This window comes from Rattus norvegicus, chromosome 10 (genome assembly GCF_036323735.1).
Source record: "Rattus norvegicus strain BN/NHsdMcwi chromosome 10, GRCr8, whole genome shotgun sequence".
In the NCBI taxonomy this organism is placed as follows: domain Eukaryota; kingdom Metazoa; phylum Chordata; class Mammalia; order Rodentia; family Muridae; genus Rattus; species Rattus norvegicus.
Window position 1 is genome coordinate 1,939,405 of NC_086028.1, and position 26,981 is coordinate 1,966,385.

At 43.8% G+C, this 26,981-nt stretch overlaps 1 protein-coding gene across 14 annotated transcripts in view; it reads right to left on the reverse strand.

The window, feature by feature from the left end:
- The window catches only part of Parn (poly(A)-specific ribonuclease), a 137,920-nt gene that overhangs the window by 21,575 nt on the left and 89,364 nt on the right, over positions 1-26,981 (reverse strand). For 7 of the 14 annotated variants that reach the window (XM_039086248.2, XM_039086249.2, XM_039086251.2 and 4 more), the window contains 2 exons: positions 9,613-9,781; positions 7,174-7,338 (listed from right to left, as the gene is read on the reverse strand). In XM_039086248.2, the coding sequence (XP_038942176.1) occupies positions 7,174-7,338; positions 9,613-9,781 (334 nt within the window). 14 annotated transcript variants of the gene reach the window in all.

Genomic DNA, 26,981 nt, shown 5'->3' on the forward strand with positions numbered 1-26,981 from the left:
GCAGTTCAAGGAAGCAGGAGGACAGAGAACTAAGCTGAGGATGTGAGGTGCAAGTGGAGAGGGTAACTGGGGTCCCAGTGCTTGGGGGTTGAGGGAGGAGGAAACAGCAGGTGACTGCTGCCTTTATGAGAAGAGTTTTTATTTTAATTTAGATAGAAAACCAATTCCTTTTCAAATTGAAAATAATGAATAATGGTCATTTGGGTCTTCTAGTTCTTATTATAAAAGTAAATCTTACTTGGCTTTCAAAAACAATATTTATGTACTTCATTGAAAACATTTTTAAAACTACTGGAAAGATGGCTCAACAGGTAATGGTACTGGCCACACAAAGCTGACAACCTGAGTTTGAGCCCAGAACTCCGACAGTGGAAGAAGAGAAGTGCCTCCCGAGAGTTATCGTCAGATCTCTACACAGCTGAGGCACATTCATACACCTCACATATAGATATCACATAATACAATAAATAAAAATAACAATGGAAATAGTTTAGTAGAAAGAATGTGTCTTATTTAGGGTTTACTATTGGGAACAGACACCATGAACAAAGCAACTCTTATAAGCACAACATTTAACTGGGGCTGCTGTAGTTGCAGAGGTCCAGTTGCTTGTCATCATGGCGTGATGCATGGCAGCAAACAGGTAGACAGTGCTGGAGGAGCCAAGAGTTCTACAACTTCACTGAAAGGAAGCCAGGAGCAGACTGTGTCCCACATGGTTAGGAAGAGGGTCTCAAAACCCACCCCCACAGGGGCACACTTCCTCCAATAAGGCCACATATCCTAATAGTGCCACATCTTGAAACCACCACATAATAGTGCCATATTCAAACCACCACATTCCACTCCCTGGCCTCCACAGGCTTGATCAAACACATGAGTCTATGGGGGCCATACCTACCCATAGCATAATAAAAAATACATTTAGTCCAACTCCCAAAACCCCCAGAGTCCATAGCAGTTTCAACAATGTTAAAAGTCCAAAGTTCAAAGTCTCTTCTGAGATTCATCTAATCACTTAACTGTAATCCTCAAAGCAAGACAGGAAGGAAACCAGCTGGGCAAACTCAAAATTTTACACCTCCATGTCTGATGTTAAAGCAGTCTTCAGATCTCCAACCCCTTTTTCATCTTTGTTGATTGCAACAGACTTCTTTCTCCTGGGCTGGTTCTGCTGGCGTTTAGTAACCAAAATGGGGAATGTTGGCTTTTAGTTTAGGCTCCTCCCCACAGTTACCTGGCAACAGCCAAGTATGCCTGACTCACTGTAAAAGGGGCTGCTGCTTGCATCCCCCCCCCCTCGCTCTCTTGCCCTTGCTACCTTACCCTCTTCCTCATCTTTCCCCATTCCTCTCACCCCTCTCTCTCCACATGCTCATGGATGGCCTCCTTTCCTCTCCTCTCCTCCCTCCCCCACTCCTCTCTGTCTTTCTCTCAACTCCCCTCCACATGCCCTGAATAAACTCTATTCTATACTATAGGTCTTGTGGCTGGTACCTTAGAGGGAAAAAGAATGTCTCAACATGGGCCTGCAGAGGTATGTCCTTTGCCCACACCACACTGCACCTCCACCAAACATATCCCTGCTTTCTTATCTTTTTATAAAAAAACACAACAGGTTCTGCTTCCTGTCAGCAGCTTTCCTTGGCAGGTATCCCACAGCTCTGGCATCTCTAACATCTTGGGTATCCAAGGCAATTTCAACTTCACAGCTTCTTGTTCCAGTGTCTGGGATCCACACATGATCTTCTGGGTTCCTCCAAAGGGCTTGGGGCACTTCTCCAGCTCTGTGTTCTATAGTACTCTAGGCTCTGGTTGGCACCACTCCATTGCTGCTGCTGTTCTTGGTGGTAATCCCATGATACTAGCATTGGAGAATATGCTGGGGTCTTCCAGTGCAACTAGGCTTCACCAATAGCTTCTCCTGGGCTCTCTTCATGATGTCAAGCTTCAATTTCTTTGCATGACCCCTTCAGTCCTGGGTTGACAACTGCAACTGAGTCTGAGATTTACTTCAGCAATGGCTTTCCTTGGTCTCTCACAGTGCCAACCCTCTGCTGCTTTTAACCCTTCATGCCTCCAAAACCAGTACCACTTGGGTGATTCTTAAACATTACCAAGTTCAGCTGTAGCACAAAGTACAATGTTTGCTATCTCTAAAACACAGCTTCTTTGTGATCTCAGAAAACACTTCCCAGAAGATTTCACCTCAGTGATGCTGGTCTCTTCTTAATTACTGCTAATTTCTTAGCTCCAGCTAACCCAGCATCAATTGTTCCAGTAACCCCTTCTATTAAGCTGCCAAGTTCTGCTGCTTGCTGGGGCTGAAGCATGTCCCTCTTAATTCTATTACCAGCTTTCTGTTTTCCAATTCCTTCATTGCCTAAGCTTGGCTGTTCTGGAACTTGCTCTGTTAACTCACCTTGAACTCAGAGATCTGCATGGCTTTGTCTCCTGAATGCTGGGATTAAAAGTCTGTACAACCAGGCCTGGACTTAAGTTTTTCTTCACTTAGAACTTGCTCAGTTCCAGGCTGACCTTGAACTCAAGAGAATCACTAGCCTTTGTCACCTTGGATTAAAGGTGTGTACCACCATGCCTGGGCCTAAGCTTTTAATGGCCACTGTTCCTTAAGATCCAGATCAAAAACCTATGTCTTCCAGCTTCAAGATCTAGATCATAAGTGCGCCTTCTATTTCTGGATTGTAGTTCATTCCAGATTAAAAATCCAAACTATTATTTGTTCAACTGCAAACACAAACAATAATCTTATCTGGGTGGGATCTTATCCTGAGATCACCACTCCCTTAATCTCTTTATCTCCTTGAACACAGGATTCAGCTCCATTTCACTTCCTCGTGCTCCTTTAGTATTACTTGAACTATACATTTTGTATCTTTTCCTTTTAACCTTGCTATGCTTGATCAGAATGCTCTTCATGAGAGTAAACCAGAGGATAAAGTCTATGCTGGGCTTTGCTGAGACTTCTGTTGTCAATACAATTGATTCTCTTCACTTTAGAATTAGCTCCATGTAGACTCTTCAGACAAGGGCAAAGCAGCCCTTTACCAAAGTACCATAAAATCATTCTCTAGGCCACATACTGAAATTCTTCTCTACTTTACCTAGATCTGCACAGTTCAAATCATTCTTAGTAATAAAGTCTTCCACATTCCTGCTAAGATAGCCCATTAAGCTCCCCTTAACACATTCCACCGCTTTCTATACCAAAGTCCCAAAATCCATATTCTTCCAAACAAAAACAACGGGCAGGCCTATCACAGCAATACCCCACCCCTGGTACCAAATTCTGTCTTAGGGTTTTATTGCTATGAACAGACACCATGACCAAGGCAACTCTTATAAGGACAACATTTAACTGGGGCTGGCTTACAGGTTCAGTGGTTCAGTCCATTATCATCAAGATGAGAGCATGGCAGTGTTCAGGCAGGTGTGGTGCTGGAGGAGCTGAGAGTTTTACATCTTTATCTGAAGGCCACTAGGAGAAGACTGATTCTCACATGGTTAGGAGGAGGGTTTCATTGCCCACCCGGACAGTGACACACTGCCTCCAACAAGGCCACATCTGGTAACAGTGCCACTCCTTGAGCTAAGCATAAGGGCTTGAGTCTGTCTGTTACTGTTGTCTGACTCTGAGAAAGTTTGTTTTAGAAAATACATCATTGTAGTGCTGGAGAGATGGCTCAGTGGCTAAAAGCACTGGCTGCTTGATCTTCCAGAGGACTGAGGTTTAATTCCTAATATTCATATGTCAACTCACACCTGTAATTCCAGTTCAGAGAATCCAACACCCATGCATGTGGTACACAGACATACATGTAGGCAAAATACTCGTGTCAAAAAACAAACCAAAACAAAAAAGAAAATGGATTGCTGCAAAGATTAACGATGAAAACCATGTGGCATGCACTCTGTGCTTGGGGCATGGCATATCCAGGACAGCAGGCTTCTGTGCTGAGTGCTGAGAAAGGAAGACAGCCATGTTGTCGGGGCCGACACTGATCTGAATGTTGAGACAATCCCCTAAATCTTCCAAAAGCAGCAGTTTTTACTAGTCTTGCCTTGGTCTAGTGTTTCCTCAGTATGTTCCCTTTCCTCCTTTATAGAATGGTAATGTATATTCTGTGTACGTTGGAAGTAGGTAATTTACTTTTGGATTTTATAGGGGATCTCAGTCAAGAGGTTGCCTTGAGTCTCAGAAGAGACTTTGGTGTAGAGACTGAGAGACTACAGGGGCTTTTGAAGTTGGTTACAGGAAGTAGAGTACTGTGTCTCAATGACTGGTAACTAAACACAGAACAAATTTCTTGTTTGAATGTGTGAGGGTAATCTGTGTCAAAGGTCATCATTTACATTTGTATCATTGTATAGTCATGAGTCAGTGGGGAATAGAACGTGGTATCTGAATGAGACTGGCTCCATAGGCACAGATGTTTGAATGCTTGGTCCCCAGTTGGTGGTGCTGTTTCAGGAGGTACAGCTTGGCTGGAAAAAACATGCTACTGGGTTGGGCATGGAGATTTTAAAATTCTCCAGCCATTCTCAGTACACTCTCATATTCATATCCCCCCCTTTCTCCCCCCCTCCCTCCCTCCCTCCCCTTCTCCTTCTCTCTTTGCAGTTTAGGATGTGAGCTCCCAGCATCCAGATCATGCTGCCATGCTTCCCTACCACTGGAACCACAGCCAAATAAACTCTTCCATGTATGTATGAAACGAAAAGGAGCAAGGGAGTGAGAGAAAAAGAACACAGGTGGGTACAGTCAGCAAGAACAGGCCAGTCCTGATGGCTGGGCAGTGAGAACGTCAGCATAAGGCCAACAGCTTCAGGTGGGCAGCCCACCATCAGCTGAATGACTACTTGTTAACTCAGGGTTGTGCAGGGTCCATTGTTCCTTAAGGTTCACCCATACTGTCCTGTGCACACAGTTCCTATGATATAAAGTTCTACCCACTCCACATCTCATTCTGAAAACTTCAGATATACAGGTCATTTAAATGCTTAAACAGCAAGCACCCATCTGCTAGCATGGGTTTTGCATTTAAAAAGAGGTGCACACGTGGAGGGTGTGGTATATTCCCAGGTGGCAAATGCTGGCACGTGTTCAGCCAGTGTTACAGCTGAAAGCCCTGCTTCAGGAGTTTGTTTGAGACAAGATTTTGCCATGTAGCCCTGGCTGGCCTAATATTCGCTGTGTAGCCCAGGATGTCCTAGAACTATTGGGATTACAATTATGCATTCCACGCGCTGCTTCATGGGTTCCTGAATGGACCAAGGGTCACATCTCAGATCTAAGACAAACAACAAGCCTGGTGATGGCTGATAGTCACTTCACCCCCCAGTTTGTTCCCCTGATAAATCCAAACACCCTGCAGCTCTTCTTGGCTGTGGGTGGACAGGCAGAATTATTGCTAAGCATAAACTACAAAGAGAGAGCTGCCAGAGAAATGTTAAAGATTTCTACACCCAGCAAACTGAAATCTCAGATTTACACATTTCAGAGTTCATTTTAGCAATACGATTATCAAAATAGAAAAATAAGGCCAAGCATATGTCATCTGAGAAATTCAAACAAGAAATTTGTTCTGTGTTTAGTTACCAGTCATGGAGACACAGTACTCTACTTCCTGTAACCAAATGTGTGAGGGTAATCTGTGTCAAAGGTCATCGACACTCATTCATTACACTGTAAAAAAATCATGCACACAGGGAGATAAATGTGAGTAACTGGACATTGGCAAGGACCTTTAATTATGGTTAATCAAGTAAATAACAAGAAAATTTGACAAGAAAACATTAATTCTCAAATTACTGCTACTAGAAAATACAAAAGTATTCCAACCACATCAAAAGCAACTCAAGTGCAAGACGTCAGACTTAGTCTCAACTTACTTAAAATAAACTCCCCAGATGACATGCCAATTTAACATGTTAAAGCTAGCACTCAGTGCCAAATTCCAGATTCTACACATTGGAAGCATTTGGTAGAGATAATCACAAAACTTTCTGTGTTTTCAATTTTAAAGAAAGATACGCCATTGCCAAAATATTCTAAATTTTAATGAAACAGTTGCAGATTCTTTTAAAAACTCAACTTCAAAACTATAATGCCAAAAACCCCAGAGACTAAGCTCTAAAAGGGGCTGCACTGCAGAGCTCTTGCTTAGCATGCACCAGGGTTAGTCTCTAGCACCAGAAAATAAATAAGCCCTAAAAACACACGTGGGGACTTTCATAAACCAAACTGTGCTATCTCCTGCTGCAGGGTTTCACCACAGCCTGCAGAGGTGACTCTAAATCCTGGTAAGATGAAGTCAGACTTCCATGTGAAAAGCCGACAGTGAGCTGTCAACTCTCCCAAACACGAGGGAAGACCAGATGCAGAACGCGCAAAGGGCTGAGGGTGTGGCTCGGTGATAGAGCAACTGCTTTACTGGCTTGCATGCAGCACTGGGCTCAATCCCAGCATCCCACAGGAAGTATGTAACAGATGAACCCTGTGACAGATGAACAGGAGGGGCATGATTCTCTGCCTAAGCCCTTGTCCTAGGTCTCCAAGGTTCTTTCCTCATGAGAAAAGCTTCAAGTCAAATTCTACTGTAAAATTTTATTCTAACTCGCCTAGATCTCTTCTTTAAAAAATTTAAAGACCATGTTTTTACCAACTGATACCAATGAAACACACTGAAGAAAAGCCCCAGCATGGCACCCAGACAGAAAGGACCTGTTTCATTTCCACATCAGTCTACAGATAGAGCAGGAAACACCAAGTGACCTTTAAGCCAGTGACCTTTAGCTGTCAGGCAGGAAAGAAAGAAGAAAGGGAAATGGTGAAGACAATGATACAATGGGACAAAAGGACAGTCATAAGTTTAGCTGTCGGGCAGGAAAGAGAGAAGAAAGGGAAATGGTGAAGACAATGGTACAATGGGACAAAAGGACAGTCATAAGTTTTGTTGGTTTATTTTGGAGGTTTGTGTCTTTGAGACAAAGACCTACCTGTAGCTAAGGCTGGCCTCTAACTCATAGCAATTCTACTGCTTCAGCCTGAACTGAGTTTCACTAGGCACAGTTTCCATGAACTTTACTATAAGGTTTACAGTGTAGACAAGAATTCAAATATCCAGGTGTAATTCATGAATATGTTCTCACCAAGGAACCTGCAGAAACTGAAGCCCCTTGCTTTGTAGTTCCATTTCAAAGGGGGATCCAGAAGCAGAAAAGTGCATCATATAGAAGGCAGCACTACAGGGCTCTAAGTGGGGCTTCCCATTCGAGCAGCCACCATGGGGGTGTGGTCTCTGCACAGTTGGAAACCTGAAAGGAACAGTAAGCACAGAACAAAACTGGCTTCTCCAAGTGCAAGCTGCCTGGTAGATGTGCACCTGGTAGATGTGCACCTGCATGTGCACAATGGCTTTCTACCATTACAGCACCTTTAGACGATGAGAAACAGAATCCTTGGGAGCAAAGAACCAGACCTATGCGATTATTGAATTTACAGGTGACCCACACAGAAAGGAATTACTTTAAGTGACTTTAAACCACACATTCTTTTTATTTATTTATTATTATTATTATTTTTTTACAGCACTAGGGGCTCAAACCTAGGGTCTTGTATCTAGTAGTCAAGCATTGTACCACTGAACTCCAAACCCCAACCTCCAGATCATAGTGGAGGTGAATGTTCAAATACAAAAGTGCCAAAAAACAATTATAATAGTAATGTATTGCCACTCGTTATGAAACTGTTTTCTATGTATGAGGATAGAGCCAACAAATACCTATAATATAACTAGGAATCAATTATATTGCTGCCTCCTTGCTAGATCCCATGTAGATACTGTGCTGGGTGCTCACACATGGGGAAGTGTGGCGGCAGCAGGCATGGTGGCTGGGGCAACAAGCTGAGAGTGCACATCTTAAACCTCAGGCATGAAGCAGAAAGCAAACTGTCTCATGGTACAAGTCTTCGAAAGTTCCAAGCCTTCCCAAGTAACACACTGCCTCCAGTGAGGCCATCCCTCCTAAGCCCCACAAGACAGCACCACCAAATGAGGGCCAATCTCTAAAATGGCAAAGCCTATGAGGGGCACTGTCATTCGAACTACCACAAGACTTTAAAATATCTGCTCAGTAAGAGATATCACTAAAAATCGAATAAGCAAACCAATCACAAGCTATAAGTATTCAGTGCATATTTCTGATCCAGAACACTTAGAATAACTACAAGTCAACAGAAAGAAACAGTCAACACAGTCTGGGGGTGGGGGTATGACACTTAATAAACCTCTAAAAGAGGATACCTGATGGCCAACAAGAATATTAAAAAAGGCAGCCAAGGGCTGGAGCTGCAGCAGCTCAGCACAGAGCTGACTAGAGTCCTAGCAATGCAAAAATGAAATGTAGGCTACTGCATTAGTCAGAGAGAGCTACAATTGGATCCGTGATGTGATGCTAGCTCACAGTCTAGAATAGCTGAGATGGAAACTGTAGCATTAAAGGTGGGCAAGTATGTGAGGCAATGGAACTCACACATTACTGGTGGGCTGCAAATGTTTCTACGAAGCTTAAAGCTTAACAAACACATAGATGCCATCTATCCCCAAGTCCCTAGTCCTACTCACTTAAGAGAAAGGAAAACATGCTGACTGTATTGTTTCACATATACAACATCACAGCAAATAGTCTCTCAAACTAGAAACCATCCAAAATGTCCACCAACCCAAATAAATAGTACTCAACAATAAAAAATTTTAAAAGTCAATGCATATGCATATAAGACCAAATCTCAGAAACAAAAAAATTTTTTGAAGAAAAGGCAAACATAATACTATATAATTCCTTTTTCAAAGATAAAGCAAATAGGCTAAATTAATGCTTTTTCTATGTGCCTGCTTATCTACCTGCTTATTTTGTGTTATTAGGAATGAACTTGGGGCCTTGGGCTAGATCAATGCTCTACTGCCTGAGCTGCACACACCCAGGCACACAACAGTATGAGTATCTACCTGGATCTAGGAGGAGGCATACGGTACTTGGCACCTGGGAAAGGAAGAAACTAGATGTCAACAGAAGCAAGTCTAATCTGACCTCTCACTATATTGCTATGCAGCTCACTGAACCTCCATTTCCCTACTCCTAAAATGGGAATAGAATATATTCTGTCTGCCTTGAGGGTGTTGCAGGAGAGTTAGTGGGAAAAGCTGGGGTCTATATAACCTGGCAAGTGTAAGGAACTAGAACATTCATAAGCTAGTACACATTTCTAGCACCAAAGAGGTCTGTGAATTTAAGGACAACCTGGGCTACATGGCAAGAAGAGGAAGAGGAGGAAGGGGAGGAGGAGGGGGAGGAGGAGGGGAAGAGAAAGAACAGAAGGAAGAAGAGGAGGAGGAAGAGGAGAAGAAGCAGCAGCAACAGATGCTACTAACACAAAGATCAAGCGGTAATCACAGCTGCTTATGGTATGATGTAAAAAGCTAGAGCAAAAGTATTTTCCTCACAAGAGTCAGGTACTTACACTCATCTAGGAGGCACCAGGAAGACCAGTGCTGGAATAGCTCAAGCCCCTGCCAGCCAGGTGCTCACCTGTTGGTGTGGTAACAGGGGCCCGGCACGTGGGGCCGCTTTCTGTCCACCTCCTTCCAACTGTCTTCTGTCCACTTCCTCTTGACCTGCTTGCTTTCCTGCTTCTTTCCCACATACTCAGCGTAGGTCTGGATCCGATAACTTTCAGCATACTTACTGGTATTAACAGCTATGAGGAAGAGAAAAAGGCACACTTAGGAAGCATGGCCTGAGACGTCCCCAGCCCTCATGTCACTGTTGCTCAGCCTCCCCCAGTGCTTTGCAAACTGGGAAGCACTGCAGAGACATAAGTGAAAACACTGATGCTGTAGGTATCTACAGCTAGCAAGATAGCCTGAAAACATTTCATTTTCAGGAAAGAAAGGGAAAACAAGCAACCTGTAGGTACCAAATGCAAACTCTCACTATTAAAAACCAAGTGGTGCCAAGGCTACATGCATACTGGTATGTCACCAAAACAGCTCTGCTATGTGTCCGAGTTCCATGTTCCATAGCTACTCTGTTCCACGTATGCCCATGAGACAGGAATTGTCTTTAAAGAGGAACAACAGGCTGGGAAAGACAGCTCGTTCAGTAAAGTAAATGCTTTACAAGCATGAACAACCCCACCCCACCCCGCCCCGCCCCAAAACCAAAACACAAACCAGGAAGAGTGGCATGTACCAGCAATCCCAGCAGTGAAGACCTAAGAGACAGAGACAGGTAGATCCCAGGAAGCTTGAAGGCTGGCTATTCTAGTCTACATGGCAAAGTTCCAGGCCAATGACAAACCCTACCCAAACAAAAGTGGAAGGCACCGAAGCCAAGAACCAACACCTGAGATTACCTTCTGACCTCCCCCAACCCTATCCATACACAATGAAAAATCAATGTTATAGAGGTCTGGGATTACCTACAGTTTACTCTACCAACACTCAACACCAGGTCATCCAAATGCTGGGGCCCTTCCTGCTGCCCTCTGCCTCAATTCCAGGAATTCCATATTTTTTGACATTTGTCTTCAACCTCCACTTTTAAAGACTGCCCCTGTTCCCCCCATTGCACAGATGGCAGGTCAGTTGTTTTTATTTTTTTTGTTGATAGGTTTGCACCACTAAGCACAGAGCCCAGGGCCTGGAGCACCCAAAGCAAGTGCTTTTCCCCTGAGCTCTGAGCCAGTTCTGGTCTGGTTACTGGTGTTCCAAATGCATGCTGCTCCTTCCTCGAGGTTGGTGGATGGAGCACAGTAGCAGTAAGGACAGATAGGAGGCCCATCCTGGGTGGAAGCCTCCATCATAATGGGTGCAGTTTGAGCATGTGCTTTCCTTGCCCACTGTCTTAGTCAGGGTTCCGATTCCTGCACAAACATCATGACCAAGAAGCAAGTCGGGGAGGAAAGGGTTTATTCAGCTTACACTTCCATATTTCTGTTCATCACCAAAGGAAGTCAGGACTGGAATGCAAGCAGGGCAGGAGGCCATGAATTGATGTTACTGGGTTGCTTCCACTGGCTTACTCAGCTTGCTCTCTTACAGAACCCAAGACCACCAGCCTAGGGATGGCACCACCCACAATGGGCTGGGTCCTCCCCGCCTTGATCACTAGTGGAGCAAATGCCTTACAGCTGGGTCTCATGGAGGCATTTCCTCAACTGAGGCTCCTTTCTCTGTGATAACTCCAGCTTGTGACAAGTTGACACAGCACTAGTCAGTCCACCCAGCCATAGTTATCCCTAGCATTTGTAGAGCCTGGCCATCCCATCAGGGGCAGTCTTGATCCCTAAGTAGCTGCTCCAGTTCCATGATGGTCACAGTTTGTATGTCTGCACCTGGCTGAGTTCAAAATACATACACAAGTGGATGCATAAAGGCAGATGGACACAGAGTCTCAGGGAACCTCAGAATTGAACAATGGGCTAGGCTTTGTGACACAGGCTCAAAACCCCACATTCAGAGGGTCAGGGCATGGGGTGACAGTCTAAGGCCAGCCTATGCTACACAGTGAGTCCCAGGATAATTTGGCCTACAGGAAGAAGTAAAAACAGACTCCCATGTACCAGGAACCTTAAATCCAAGGAAAAGAAGGCAAAGTTCAAGAGGCAGATGACATACGGTGCAAGAGTTGACATTTTTAAACCTTAAAATGGCCCAGATTTGACTAAACTTCTCAGCACAACAGTTCGTTTCATGCCACACCTGAAATATTTAGACATCCAAATATTAAAGTAAGAGGAAGGAGGAGAGGGGCCCGTGAGTAAAGTGCCTGTTGTATAAGCAGAAGAAGCTACATCAGGATCCTCAGCACCTGTGTAAAAAGTCACGGGGGTTTGTGTGCTCCTGTCACCCAGAGCTGTGCACAGGCATGGGCACATGCAGACCCCTGAGGCTCACTGGTCAGCCATCTTAGCCAAATCAGTGAGTTTCAGGATCACAAAGGGATGCTGTCTCAAAAGCGTAGGTGTGGAAGAAACATGCCCTTTGTTGATGTCCACATTCCATTCCACATATGAGTATTCATGAACACATGAGGACACACACTAACAAGTACTCCACTCACATCCTATGAACACCATTCACAAATAAAGAATATCACACACACACACAAATATCCTTACAGAGGAAAAATCTCAAATTCTTCGAAACATACAAAATTTTACTAAACGGTTTATTATACTTTTCATAGTTAAAGAGGTAAAACACTTCAAGGTAATTAGGGAGTATAGGGCGGATGGTTGTGAAAGGTATCCTGATTCCTGGTCCATATAGGTTGAATCCCTGGGGACCTTAAAAAGAACGGCAGGAACATTCCCACTCTCCTAGGAAATCAGGCCCCTCACATAGCTACAGGCCCTCACAACCGACTGTAGAGAAGTTTGAGACAGATCAGTCACGTAGGGCAACGCCCCAAGCCCCTCCTCCACAAGTGAGGACTTGACAACAGGTTACAGAGGCTCAAGACAGATCAGTCAGTAGAAGCAGGACCATGCCCCTGAACATGTAGATGAGGTATTCCCAAGATCTTAGGCCAAATCAATAGGAAGTACCCACTGCCAGATCCTGACCCTCTCCCAGACTGTATTTAAGAATCCTATCCAGAAAGATTAAAGGTGTGCAGGAATTATTCCATCATCTGAGAGCTTCTGTCATAAGAGCTGTAACACTGCCATTTGGGGAAGAGATATGCTTTCCCGAAATCGCAGCCAGAAGCTCCCCTGGACCCCTGGTCAGCTAGTCAGTCTCTTGCTGGCTCAGCCAAGCCAGAAACGAAGGCGGAGCAATACCAGCAGCGAGACAGCAAAACCGTTCCCTTCTCTGCCTGAGAAGGGGAGCCTTCTCCTGAACCCGTGCACCTAACGGGACCAGAGATCTCTGTGGAAAGCCTCCAGCACGAGACCTACAAGAGAAGTTTCATATTACACAACATTTACCAAAGAAACCGCAGGAATTGTTAGCAAACTGTGCGTTCCCAACAAAAGCCCTGAGTCACAGCAGACCTCTCTGTGAAGAGCTGTGGTGGAAGTCAGCACTGGAGTGACAGACCAGCACCATGAGTGTGTCACAGCAGACCTCTGTAGAGAGATGTGGTGGAAGTCAGCACTGGAGTGACAGACCAGCACCATGAGTGTGTCTCAGAAGCCAAGGTTTGAGGCTCTTCTGGTCTCCCTGAAATTCCCTCATTGGTTGGAAGTTTTTTCCAGAGCACTCACAATAACCCCTCTCTGGAGTAGAATGTGCATTCCCAAGGAGAAGAGCAGGCTCAGATCAGCATCCCTGCAGCAGCTGGGGCAATGAGAGAGCCAGGGGACAGCAAGCTAGTGTGCTCAGTAGTAATTCCACTCTCCCAGTCACTGTGTCCCAGCCACAGTTCCCTAACAAACAGGGAGCACATTGGAATCGGGGTCACTTGAAAGGGGAAACAGATAACAGTGTTTCTCACCGCTGGCTTCACATGGCAATGATTTACCAGCATTCTGTCAAGTTCCACAGCGGTGCAACTCTGGGCCTTTATATAAGAAGCCAAGGTCTGGCTGGGAGCCAGGCCTCTGATGGATGAGCCAGCAAAATGAATTGGCTGTCAACCCAGGCCTTTAACATCCAGCTTGCCTGTTAGAAGATGCATGCATCAGGGCAACCTGGTGACACTCGACTTCTCCAGATTAGTCAAGGAAATGATTTAAGGCCCTCTTTTGCTCTCACCACTTTGTCAAAGCCAATGGGAGATCAAACACAGTGGGAGTCTACCCTGTTTCCCTGTAGGCAAGTAAGGTTGTTCTCACATAATAACCTCATGTCTTGTGCCTGGTCTGTTGTCTAGTCACTTGGCAAACATCTCAGTATCTAATCTTCACAAGCCCCAGAGCAATGGATGTTCTGGTGACCACAGATTGTCAGAGAAGTTCCACAGCAGAGCTAGTTTGAAAATGACATTCTGTCTACTGTGTATTTGCAGGCAGGCATTTACTTACTGAGGTTGACAAATGTCATAAAATCCTGTGTTGGGAGTTTTAATGAATTACTTAAAATGTTGAGTTCTCCTTTTTACTTACATTTAATTAACTTTTTTAGTTGGTTTGCTGGATAGTTTTATGTCTACTTGACACAAGCTAAAGCCATCCAAGAGAAGGAAACATAAATTTAAAAAATTCTCCATAAGATCAGGTTTGTAGGCAGACCTGTAAAAGTATTTTCTTAATTAGTGATTAATGAGGGAGGGCCCCCCGGGGGGGGGATTTAGCTCAGTGGTAGAGCGCTTGCCTAGCAAGCGCAAGGCCCTGGGTTCGGTCCCCAGCTCCGGGAAAAAAAAAAAAAAAAAGAAGCAGGCTGAGCAAGCCATGGGGAGAAAGCCAGTAAGCAGCACCCTCCATGGCCTCTGCATCAACTCCTGTGTACAGGTTCCTGCCCTGCTTGAGTTCTTGCCCTCACTGCCTTTGGTGGTAGAATATGATGTGGAAGTGTAAGCAGAATAAACACTTTCTTCCCCAATTTGCTTTTGGTTATGGTGCTTCATTGCAGCAACAGAAACCCAAACTAAGACAGCTGGCATATGAAATAACAGGACTCACTATGATTTCCTATTAGATTTTTAAATTTTTGTTAAGAACCTTGGGGCTCAGAGGTAGTTCAGGAGGTAAAACGCATGAGTGTCTGAGTTTGAATCTCTAGAACCCATGTAAGGCTGACTGTCTGAAATCCCAGTGCTTCTACATCCAGATTGGAGGTGGAAACAAGAATATCCCCAGAAAGTCACTGACAGGCTAGCCTGGCATAATGCTGCCATAATGAGGCCCTAATTCAAACAACCAAGGTATGCAGTTGCACAGTTGCACTGAGTGGACACACATAACACACACAAACACATACACACACAAAATCTTAATGTCTTATAGATGTGGTGGTGCATGACTCAAACAACCAAGGTATCCTCTGACCTCCACAGGTATGCAGCTGCATTGAGTGTATTTCTCTAATGTTAAGACTTTAGGGACAGAGGCAGAAGGATTACCTGAAGTAGCCTGGTCTACATAATGAGTTTTAGGTCAGCCAGGATTGCACAGAAAACAAACAATAAAAGTAGAAAAACAAACAGCTTTATTGTCAATCGAAATCTCTCTAGTTGGCAACTGTATTATATTTATATAGATCCCTTCTGAAATTGATCTACAGATTGACTGCAGGGGGCAGGGGGCATTATAACTAAAGATTGGAGGAATTAAAATGAAAACAGCCCCCTTCTCCCCACCAAAAAAGACAAAACAAACACACAAACAGAGCCAGGTTATGCTGGCAGTGCACGCCTGTAGTGCACTATAGAAACGATGAGGCGGGCAGGCGGGGCTGCCATGAATTTGAGGTCTATGGGGCCGGGCCTCACCTGTGGAAATGTATTCTTCACTTTCATTTAGTGCAGATTAAGACAAGTACAGGTAGGAGTATTCGCCCAACAGGTTAGAGGGGTAGGGGTTACAGGCTAGGGTTAGGGTGGAGTCTTAAAAAGGAGAATAACCACAAGTTCAAGGCCAGTCTAGGCTACAGCATAAACCCCGTCTCAAAACAAAATTCAGTGTAGTGATAAGGCAGATATAAACAAATAGGCCAATAGTATAGAAGTAAAAACTTAAAAACTTGAATTTGTAAAATGTTGAATTTTGACAGATCAACCTAAAAAAAAAAAATGAAGACTGGGAAATTTGTTTATCCATAGGAAAAATGAAATCAGATTACTTCCTAGTAGTATGGGGTCAAAAAACAAAATCCGCCCTAGATGTGGAACTTAAATGTCAAAGGCAAATTTTGAAAACTTGAAAAGAAACTATAAGTGAACTTTCTGAGCTTCAGTTAGGAGGGATTTATGAGAATACAAAAAGGCCAAAAGAGAAGCGGAGGATAGCGGCCATGTTAATATCAAAACTGCCACCAGAGGACACTGTAAGGAGGGTGAAGACATTCGTGAGAATTCTCTTACCAACAGAAGAGAAAGAAATGTCAGCAGTTAGTATGAAACACAAGAAACCAGAAAAGGACACATAAAGCACGGGCCTCCATCACAGAGGCAGCACAGGAGGCCAAGACATACCTCAGGCAAAGGAGGATGAATGAAGAGCACAGTGATACGGTTCATGTGGAGTAGAGCCACACGGCTGCTTCCAGTGGTTACATGCTTCAGGAGACAATTCAATCCATCTTTGATTAAAGTTGATCAGCTCACACATTACCCAGAATATTGTACCAGTGACGAGTATCAAGAGACAAACATTAAAAAGTGAGTTATCTCACATTCCTGCACGCACCCATGTGTGGTCTCTCTTGTTCTCCACCCTCTTTGCATCCATATCTGTCTCTTTCTGCATAGCAGCAAGGAAGTTTTACTCAAAGCAAAGTGTGCAGGTCAGGTGTGACAGCAGGCTGCAGGAGTAAGAGTATTCGAGGGCCAAAAGTCCTCTTTACCACAGCCAAGAGCCATGAACAGGGAAGGTACGCAATCAACCTCAGGATGATCACATGATGAAAGATGAGAAAACACATGTGGACAAAGAACTAGACACATCTTAGTGATATAATGTGGGTGGGAACACAAGTCCCAAGTCTATGGCTTCTGTTTTATCAAGTTCAAAAGCAAACATTTACAAGCCAGGCATAGTGGCACAAACATCTAATCCCAGCACTTGGGAGGTGGAGACAGGAGGATCAGGAGTTCAAGGCCAGAGTAGCTACATACCAAGTTCAAAGCGAGAAGACTTCATCAGAATCCTGCATCAGACAGACAGACAGATGACAGACAGACAAGAAAAACAAAACAAGCAAGAAAATGAGCACTATGAATTTTAGATAGACGTTACCACAGCAGGAAATGGGGAGAGTAATGCAGAGAAATAGAAGGCAGGCGTGATTTCTTAGCAAGGCCTGCATTCTTTGATGGAAAGGTAGTTTCATGATGTCAATTTTACCTTATATAAACAGAATGGATATCGTGTTTGCTCTCCATCTTGTGTGTTCAGCTTAGTCATTTCCAGTACATGTTGTTTACAGAATTTGTCTTTGATTTCTCATTGATAGGAAGGTAAGCCCCCTACCCAGCTCATGGGTATCGGTGTGGTAACTACTTGGTCAGAAAGAACTATTTATTGGTGCTTAGCTAAGTTCACAAGACCTTGTCTACCCTGAAGTGCCAGAGATCACCAGTGTTTAGGGTAAGGCCCATTGTGTGTCTGTGTGTGCGTGCGTGCGTGTGTGTGTGTGTGTGTGTGTGTGTGTGTGTGTATGTTGCGCACACCCTGCCCATAGAAGAGGAGGATGTCAGGTGTTCCTCTCTCTTATTCCTCTGGCAATCTGCAAGCCAGTCCTTCCTTGTTCTCCCCTATACTGTGCTGACATTTCCAGACACATGGGACTTTTTACATGGCTCTAAGTTGGTGAGTTCCAGGTGAGACCCAGAGATCCTTACCTCAAAAAATAAAGGAGCGGGATCCCGGCCCGCAGCAGCTCTCTGCCCCCAGACTCTGTGAGAGAGAGACCCAACCGCCTGGTCAGGTGGGCACTCCTGAGGCTGCAGAGAGGAAGAGACCACCAACACTGCTCACCCCTGCCCACATCCCTGGCCCAAGAGGAAACTGTATAAGGCCTCTGGGCTCCCGTGGGGGAGGGCCCAGGAGCGGCAGGACCCCTGTGCCTGAGACACCACCAGAACCAGAAGGAAACAGACCGGATAAACAGTTCTCTGCACCCAAATCCCGTGGGAGGGAGAGCTTAACCTTCAGAGAGGCAGACAAGCCTGGGAAACCAGAAGAGACTGCTCTCTGCACACACATCTCGGACGCCAGAGGAAAAAGCCAAAGACCATCTGGAACCCTGGTGCACTGAAGCTCCCGGAAACGGCAGCACAGGTCTTCCTGGTTGCTGCCGCTGCAGAGAGCCCGTGGGCAGCACCCCACGAGCGAACTTGAGCCCCGGGACCACAGGTAAGACCAACTTTTCTGCTGCAAGAAAGCTGCCTGGTGAACTCAAGACACAGGCCCACAGGAACAGCTGAAGACCTGTAGAGAGGAAAAACCACACGCCGGAAAGCAGAACACTCTGTCCCCATAACTGACTGAAAGAGAGGAAAACAGGTCTACAGCACTCCTGACACACAGGCTTATAGGACAGTCTAGCCACTGTCAGAAATAGCAGAACAAAGTAACACTAGAGATAATCTGATGGCGAGAGGCAAGCACAGGAACGCAAGCAACAGAAACCAAGACTACATGGCACCATCGGAGCCCAATTCTCCCATCAAAACAAACATGGAATATCCAAACACACCAGAAAAGCAAGATCTAGTTCCAAAATCATTTTTGATCATGATGCTGGAGGACTTCAAGAAAGACGTGAAGAACACCCTTAGAGAACAAGTAGAAGCCTACAGAGAGGAATCGCAAAAATGCCTGAAAGAATTCCAGGAAAACATAAATAAACAAGTAGAAGCCCATAGAGAGGAGACACAAAAATCCCTGAAAGAATTCCAGGAAAACACAATCAAACAGTTGAAGGAATTAAAAATGGAAATAGAAGCAATCAAGAAAGAACACATGGAAACAACCCTGGATATAGAAAACCAAAAGAAGAGACAAGGAGCTGTAGATACAAGCTTCACCAACAGAATACAAGAGATGGAAGAGAGAATCTCAGGAGCAGAAGATTCCATAGAAATCATTGACTCAACTGTCAAAGATAATGTAAAGCAGAAAAAGCTACTGGTCCAAAACATACAGGAAATCCAGGACTCAATGAGAAGATCAAACCTAAGGATAATAGGTATAGAAGAGAGTGAAGACTCCCAGCTCAAAGGACCAGTAAATATCTTCAACGAAATCATAGAAGAAAACTTCCCTAACTTAAAAAAAGAGATACCCATAGGCATACAAGAAGCCTACAGAACTCCAAATAGATTGGACCAGAAAAGAAACACCTCCCGTCACATAATTGTCAAAACACCAAACGCACAAAAGAAAGAAAGAATATTAAAAGCAGTAAGGGAAAAAGGTCAAGTAACATATAAAGGGAGACCTATCAGAATCACACCAGACTTCTCGACAGAAACTATGAAGGCCAGAAGATCCTGGACTGATGTCATACAGACCCTAAGAGAACACAAATGCCAGCCCAGGTTACTGTATCCAGCAAAACTCTCAATTAACATTGATGGAGAAACCAAGATATTCCATGACAAAACCAAATTTACACAATATCTTTCCACAAATCCAGCACTACAAAGGATAATAAATGGTAAAGCCCAACATAAGGAGGCAAGCTATACCCTAGAAGAAGCAAGAAACTAATCGTCTTGGCAACAAAACAAAGAGAATGAAAGCACACAAACATAACCTCACATCCAAATATGAATATAACGGGAAGCAATAATCACTATTCCTTAATATCTCTCAATATCAATGGCCTCAACTCCCCAATAAAAAGACATAGATTAACAAACTGGATACACAACGAGGACCCTGCATTCTGCTGCCTACAGGAAACACACCTCAGAGACAAAGACAGACACTACCTCAGAGTGAAAGGCTGGAAAACAACTTTCCAAGCAAATGGTCAGAAGAAGCAAGCTGGAGTAGCCATTCTAATATCAAATAAAATCAATTTCCAACTAAAAGTCATCAAAAAAGATAAGGAAGGACACTTCATATTCATCAAAGGAAAAATCCACCAAGATGAACTCTCAATCCTAAATATCTATGCCCCAAATACAAGGGCACCTACATACGTAAAAGAAACCTTACTGAAGCTCAAAGCACACATTGCACCTCACACAATAATAGTGGGAGATTTCAACACACCACTCTCATCAATGGATCATGGAAACAGAAATTAAACAGTGATGTCGACAGACTAAGAGAAGTCATGAGCCAAATGGACTTAACGGATATTTATAGAACATTCTATCCTAAAGCAAAAGGATATACCTTCTTCTCAGCTCCTCATGGTACTTTCTCCAAAATTGACCATATAATTGGTCAAAAAACGGGCCTCAACAGGTACAGAAAGATAGAAATAATCCCATGCGTGCTATCGGACCACCACGGCCTAAAACTGGTCTTCAATAACAATAAGGGAAGAATGCCCACATATACGTGGAAATTGAACAATGCTCTACTCAATGATAACCTGGTCAAGGAAGAAATAAAGAAAGAAATTAAAAACTTTTTAGAATTTAATGAAAATGAAGATACAACATACCCAAACTTATGGGACACAATGAAAGCTGTGCTAAGAGGAAAACTCATAGCGCTGAGTGCCTGCAGAAAGAAACAGGAAAGAGCATATGTCAGCAGCTTGACAGCACACCTAAAAGCTCTAGAACAAAAAGAAGCAAATACACCCAGGAGGAGTAGAAGGCAGGAAATAATCAAACTCAGAGCTGAAATCAACCAAGTAGAAACAAAAAGGACCATAGAAAGAATCAACAGAACCAAAAGTTGGTTCTTTGAGAAAATCAACAAGATAGATAAACCCTTAGCCAGACTAACGAGAGGACACAGAGAGTGCGTCCAAATTAACAAAATCAGAAATGAAAAGGGAGACATAACTACAGATTCAGAGGAAATTCAAAAAATCATCAGATCTTACTATAAAAACCTATATTCAACAAAACTTGAAATTCTTCAGGAAATGGACAATTTCCTAGACAGATACCAGGTATCGAAGTTAAATCAGGAACAGATAAACCAGTTAAACAACCCCATAACTCCTAAGGAAATAGAAGCAGTCATTAAAGGTCTGCCAACCAAAAAGAGCCCAGGTCCAGACGGGTTTAGTGCAGAATTCTATCAAACCTTCATAGAAGACCTCATACCAATATTATCCAAACTATTCCACAAAATTGAAACAGATGGAGCACTACCGAATTCCTTCTACGAAGCCACAATTACTCTTATACTTAAACCACACAAAGACACAACAAAGAAAGAGAACTTCAGACCAATTTCCCTTATGAATATCGATGCAAAAATACTCAATAAAATTCTGGCAAACCGAATTCAAGAGCACATCAAAACAATCATCCACCATGATCAAGTAGGCTTCATCCCAGGCATGCAGGGATGGTTTAATATACGGAAAACCATCAACGTGATCCATTATATAAACAAACTGAAAGAACAAAACCACATGATCATTTCATTAGATGCTGAGAAAGCATTTGACAAAATTCAACACCCCTTCATGATAAAAGTCCTGGAAAGAATAGGAATTCAAGGCCCATACCTAAACATAGTAAAAGCCATATACAGCAAACCAGTTGCTAACATTAAACTAAATGGAGAGAAACTTGAAGCAATCCCACTAAAATCAGGGACTAGACAAGGCTGCCCACTCTCTCCCTACTTATTCAATATAGTTCTTGAAGTTCTAGCCAAAGCAATCAGACAACAAAAGGAGATCAAGGGGATACAGATCGGAAAAGAAGAGGTCAAAATATCACTATTTGCAGATGACATGATAGTATATTTAAGTGATCCCAAAAGTTCCACCAGAGAACTACTAAAGCTGATAAACAACTTCAGCAAAGTGGCTGGGTATAAAATTAACTCAAATAAATCAGTTGCCTTCCTCTATACAAAAGAGAAACAAGCCGAGAAAGAAATTAGGGAAACGACACCCTTCATAATAGACCCAAATAATATAAAGTACCTCGGTGTGACTTTAACCAAGCAAGTAAAAGATCTGTACAATAAGAACTTCAAGACACTGAGGAAAGAAATTGAAGAAGACCTCAGAAGATGGAAAGATCTCCCATGCTCATGGATTGGCAGGATTAATTTAGTAAAAATGGCCATTTTGCCAAAAGCAATCTACAGATTCAATGCAATCCCCATCAAAATACCAATCCAATTCTTCAAAGAGTTAGACAGAACAATTTGCAAATTCATCTGGAATAACAAAAAACCCAGGACAGCTAAAACTATCCTCAACAATAAAAGGACTTCAGGGGGAATCACTATCCCTGAACTCAAGCAGTATTACAGAGCAATAGTGATAAAAACTGCATGGTATTGGTACAGAGACAGACAGATAGAAGACCCAGAAATGAACCCACACACCTATGGTCACTTGATTTTTGACAAAGGAGCCAAAACCATCCAATGGAAAAAAGATAGCATTTTCAGCAAATGGTGCTGGTTCAACTGGAGGGCAACATGTAGAAGAATGCAGATCGATCCATGCTTATCACCCTGTACAAAGTTTAAGTCCAAGTGGATCAAGGACCTCCACATCAAACCAGACACACTCAAACTAATAGAAGAAAAACTAGGGAAGCATCTGGAACACATGGGCACTGGAAAAAATTTCCTGAATAAAACACCAATGGTGGGATTGGGGATTTAGCTCAGTGGAGGAGCGCTTGCCTAGGAAGCGCAAGGCCCTGGGTTCGGTCCCCAGCTCCGGAAAAAAAAAAAAAAAAAGAACCAAAAAAAAAAAAAAAAACAAAACACCAATGGCTTATGCTCTAAGATCAAGAATCGACAAATGGGATCTCATAAAACTGCAAAGCTTCTGTAAGGCAAAGGACACTGTGGTTAGGACAAAACGGCAACCAACAGATTGGGAAAAGATCTTTACCAATCCTACAACAGATAGAGGCCTTATATCCAAAATATACAAAGAACTCAAGAAGTTAGACCGCAGGGAAACAAATAACCCTATTAAAAAATGGGGTTCAGAGCTAAACAAAGAATTCACAGCTGAGGAATGCCGAATGGCTGAGAAACACCTAAAGAAATGTTCAACATCTTTAGTCATAAGGGAAATGCAAATCAAAACAACCCTGAGATTTCACCTCACACCAGTGAGAATGGCTAAGATCAAAAACTCAGGTGACAGCAGATGCTGGAGAGGATGTGGAGAAAGAGGAACACTCCTCCATTGTTGGTGGGATTGCAGACTGGTAAAACCATTCTGGAAATCAGTCTGGAGGTTCCTCAGAAAATTGGACATTGAACTGCCTGAGGATCCAGCTATACCTCTCTTGGGCATATACCCAAAAGATGCTTCAACATATAAAAGAGACACGTGCTCCACTATGTTCATCGCAGCCTTATTTATAATAGCCAGAAGCTGGAAAGAACCCAGATGCCCTTCAACAGAGGAATGGATACAGAAAATGTGGTACATCTACACAATGGAATATTACTCAGCTATCAAAAACAACGAGTTTATGAAATTCGTAGGCAAATGGTTGGAACTGGAAAATATCATCCTGAGTGAGCTAACCCAATCACAGAAAGACATACATGGTATGCACTCATTGATAAGTGGCTATTAGCCCAAATGCTTGAATTACCCTAGATCCCTAGAACAAATGAAACTCAAGACGGATGATCAAAATGTGAATGCTTCACTCCTTCTTTAAATGAGGAAAAAGAATACCCTTGGCTGGGAAGGGAGAGGGCAAGATTAAAACAGAGACTGAAGGAACACCCATTCAGAGCCTGCCCCACAGGTGGCCCATACATATACAGCCACCCAATTGGACAAGATGGACGAAGCAAAGAAGTGCAGACCGACAGGAGCCGGATGTAGATCGCTCCTGAGAGACACAGCCAGAATACAGCAAATACAGAGGCGAATGCCAGCAGCAAACCACTGAACTGAGAATAGGTCCCCCGTTGAAGGAATCAGAGAAAGAACTGGAAGAGCTTGAAGGGGCTCGAGACCCCAAAAGTACAACAATGTCAAGCAACCAGAGCTTCCAGGGACTAAGCCACTACCTAAATACTATACATGGACTGACCCTGGACTCTGACCCCATAGGTAGCAATGAATATCCTAGTAAGAGCACCAGTGGAAGGGGAAGCCCTGGGTCCTGCTAAGACTGAACCCCCAGTGAACTAGACTATGGGGGGAGGGTGGCAATGGGGGGAGGGTTGGGAGGGGGACACCCATAAGGAAGGGGAGGGGGAGGGGGAGGGGGAGTTTGCCCGGAAACCGGGAAAGGGAATAACACTTGAAATGTATATAAGAAATACTCAAGTTAATAAAAAAAATAAATAAATAAAAAATAAAGGAGCACAACTGATGACCTGCTCAGTGTTGACCTCCATATGCACAGGCATACATGTGCACTTGCAAGTATTATACATACGTGCACACAAACAGGTGAACACAGACAGATACACCCAAACACAGACATTTCCCACCTCATATTCTTGCTACCTGGTGCTCTGCCCTTCTGCCTCCTTGCAGTGCTGAACACAGCTCTCAGGGGTGGTGTTAGTTATGAGATTGTTATGCTTGGGGTGAGATGAACTTTTCCAAAGCAGTGTGTAAAAACCAGTCTGCTCCTGCAGACTCAATATAGCCTGAAAAACCCACACACCTATGCTCACTTGATCTTTGACAAAGGAGTTACAACCATCCAGTGGAAAAGACAGCATTTTCAACAAATGGTGCTGGTTCAACTGTCAGTAAGCATGTAGAAGAATGCAAATTGATTCATTCTTATCACCTTCTACAAAGCTCAAGTCCAAGTGGATCAAGGACCTCCACATAGTACCAGATACACTCAAACTATTAAAACCTATTTTTAGATCTCTCCTGAGAGACACAGCCAGAATATGGCAAATACATAGGTGAATGCCAGCAGCAAACCACTGAACTGAGAACGGGCAACCCGTTGAAGGAATCAGAGAAAGGACTGGAAGAGCTTGAAGGGGCTCAAGACTCCATATGAACAACAAGGCCAACCAACCAGAGCTTCCAGGGACTAAGCCACTACCTAAAGACTATACATGGATTGACCCTGGGCTCCAACCTCATAGGTAGCAATGAATAGCCTAGTAAGAGCACCAGTGGAAGGGGAAGCCCTTGGTCCTGCCAAGACTGAACCACAGTGAACGGGATTGTTAGGGGGAGGGCAGTAATGGGGGGGGGAAGGATGGGGAGGGGAACACCCATAAAGAAGGGGAGGGGCAGGGATTAGCGGGATGTTGGCCTGGAAACCGGGAAAGGGAATAACAATTGAAATGTAAATAAGAAATACCCAAGTTAATAAAGATGGGGGAAAAAAGCATAAAAAAAAAATATTCCCAGGGGAAAAAAAAAACCCCATTTTTAAAAAGTGGAGTGTGGGGGCTGGAGAGGTGCCTCAGAGATTAAGAGCAGTGTCTGCTCTTCCAGAGGATCACTGGACATGGGTTCACCAACAGAGTTGTACTGTGTATTTGTTAAATATACAGGAGCTGAGTATAAGCAGAAGACATGTGAACAAGTGATAACAAGGAAAATGACAGAGTCAGACTACAGAAAGATGTGCAGCCTGGATATCATGTGACCAACCATACCAACAATCAGACAGAACTGGGGTGTCCAAAATAGAGAACCTAACAGGCAGAGTGCTGGGCTGCATGCAATAAGGTCTGCTCCCTCCCTAGCCTGTCCATAGGTGGAAAATGGTAAAGAGGAGCCAAATCACCGTATAGACTACTACATAGACCTTGGCACTCAGAAAGGCAAAAGTCAAGTCACATGTCATGTGATTTAAATGACAAACGTCCTCACAGGCTCGGGTGATTACACACTTGTTCTCAGCTGGTGCTAGATATCTGGAGAGGCTGTGGATCCTTTAGACGGAGCTTTGCTGAAAGAAGTGGTTAACTGGGGCAGGGGTAGACCCTAAGGGTCTCTAGCCCAGTCCCACTTCCTGTTCTCTTTCTGATTTCTGACTTTGCATGCAAAGTGACCAGCTGATTCCTGTTATTGTCTCACATGCTCAACATGTGAGCAGCTAATTGTATAAGGTAAACACAGTCTCCTTGTCCCTATGTCCCTCCTGGAAGGAACGCAAGGATTATGGAGCTGAAAAATCTCCCTCAATGGGAAAAGGGATGTCCCAGAATACACGAAGCATAACCCTAATTCGCAAATATAATTTACATTCAAATTGTTTGTAGCCTAAGTCAATTAGAATACTGCATACTGCAAAAATGTTTTCTCAAGGTGACTATGTAGTAATAAAGTGCTCTGTCCTGGACTGTTATTAGAATACTCTTAAAGAAGCAATAAGGCGGGGCTGGGGATTTAGCTCAGTGGTAGAGCGCTTACCTAGGAAGCGCAAGGCCCTGGGTTCGGTCCCCAGCTCCGAAAAAAAAAAAAAAAAAAAAGAACCCCCCCCCCCAAAAAAGAAGCAATAAGGCCTGAGCCAAGCCTGTGTGCTACCATACCCCTGGCCCACCCTGGCAGTTTACATAGCAGAAGTTCATACCAACTCTACACTCCCGTCCAAACATGAACTATAAAAAAGCCTTTTGCTTCCCGGAGAGTTTCCACTGCTACAGCTGCCTGGCAGCTCTCAGTCTGTTCACGTCATCAAGATAAATGACAAGCTTAAGCTATGGCACAAGTATTTTGGAATGCTCATCTAGGCATACATGCGGGCAAAATACAAATGCACATAAAATACTGATCTTTACAGAGGAAATTATATTACCAAAAGACAAAACCCGGAGTTCTTAAAGGGTATGTGACAACCATTCATACCACCAAATACAGCCATTAGTGCTGCCAGATATGGCTTCTCGTGAATACCCTCCTCATCCATGCCATTCTATGTCTGTTGTAGATAGGTAAAGTGAGCTCAGAGTGCAGGTCAGTGGTGGAGAGCCTGCCTAACAAGCATGAAGCCATGGGTTCATTCCCAGCACTTGGAGGATGACACAGAGAATGGGGAGGGGGTAAAATGAACCTCCTTCTTTGGGGTGTGTGTGTGTGTGTATGTGTGTGTGTGTGTGTGTGTGTGTGTGGTGTCTTTGTTTATGAAAGTGTGGGTACATGTGGAGAGGTCAATGCAGAATATCTTCCTCAATAATCTTAACTTCTGAGACAGTGTCTGACTAAACCCAGAGCTCA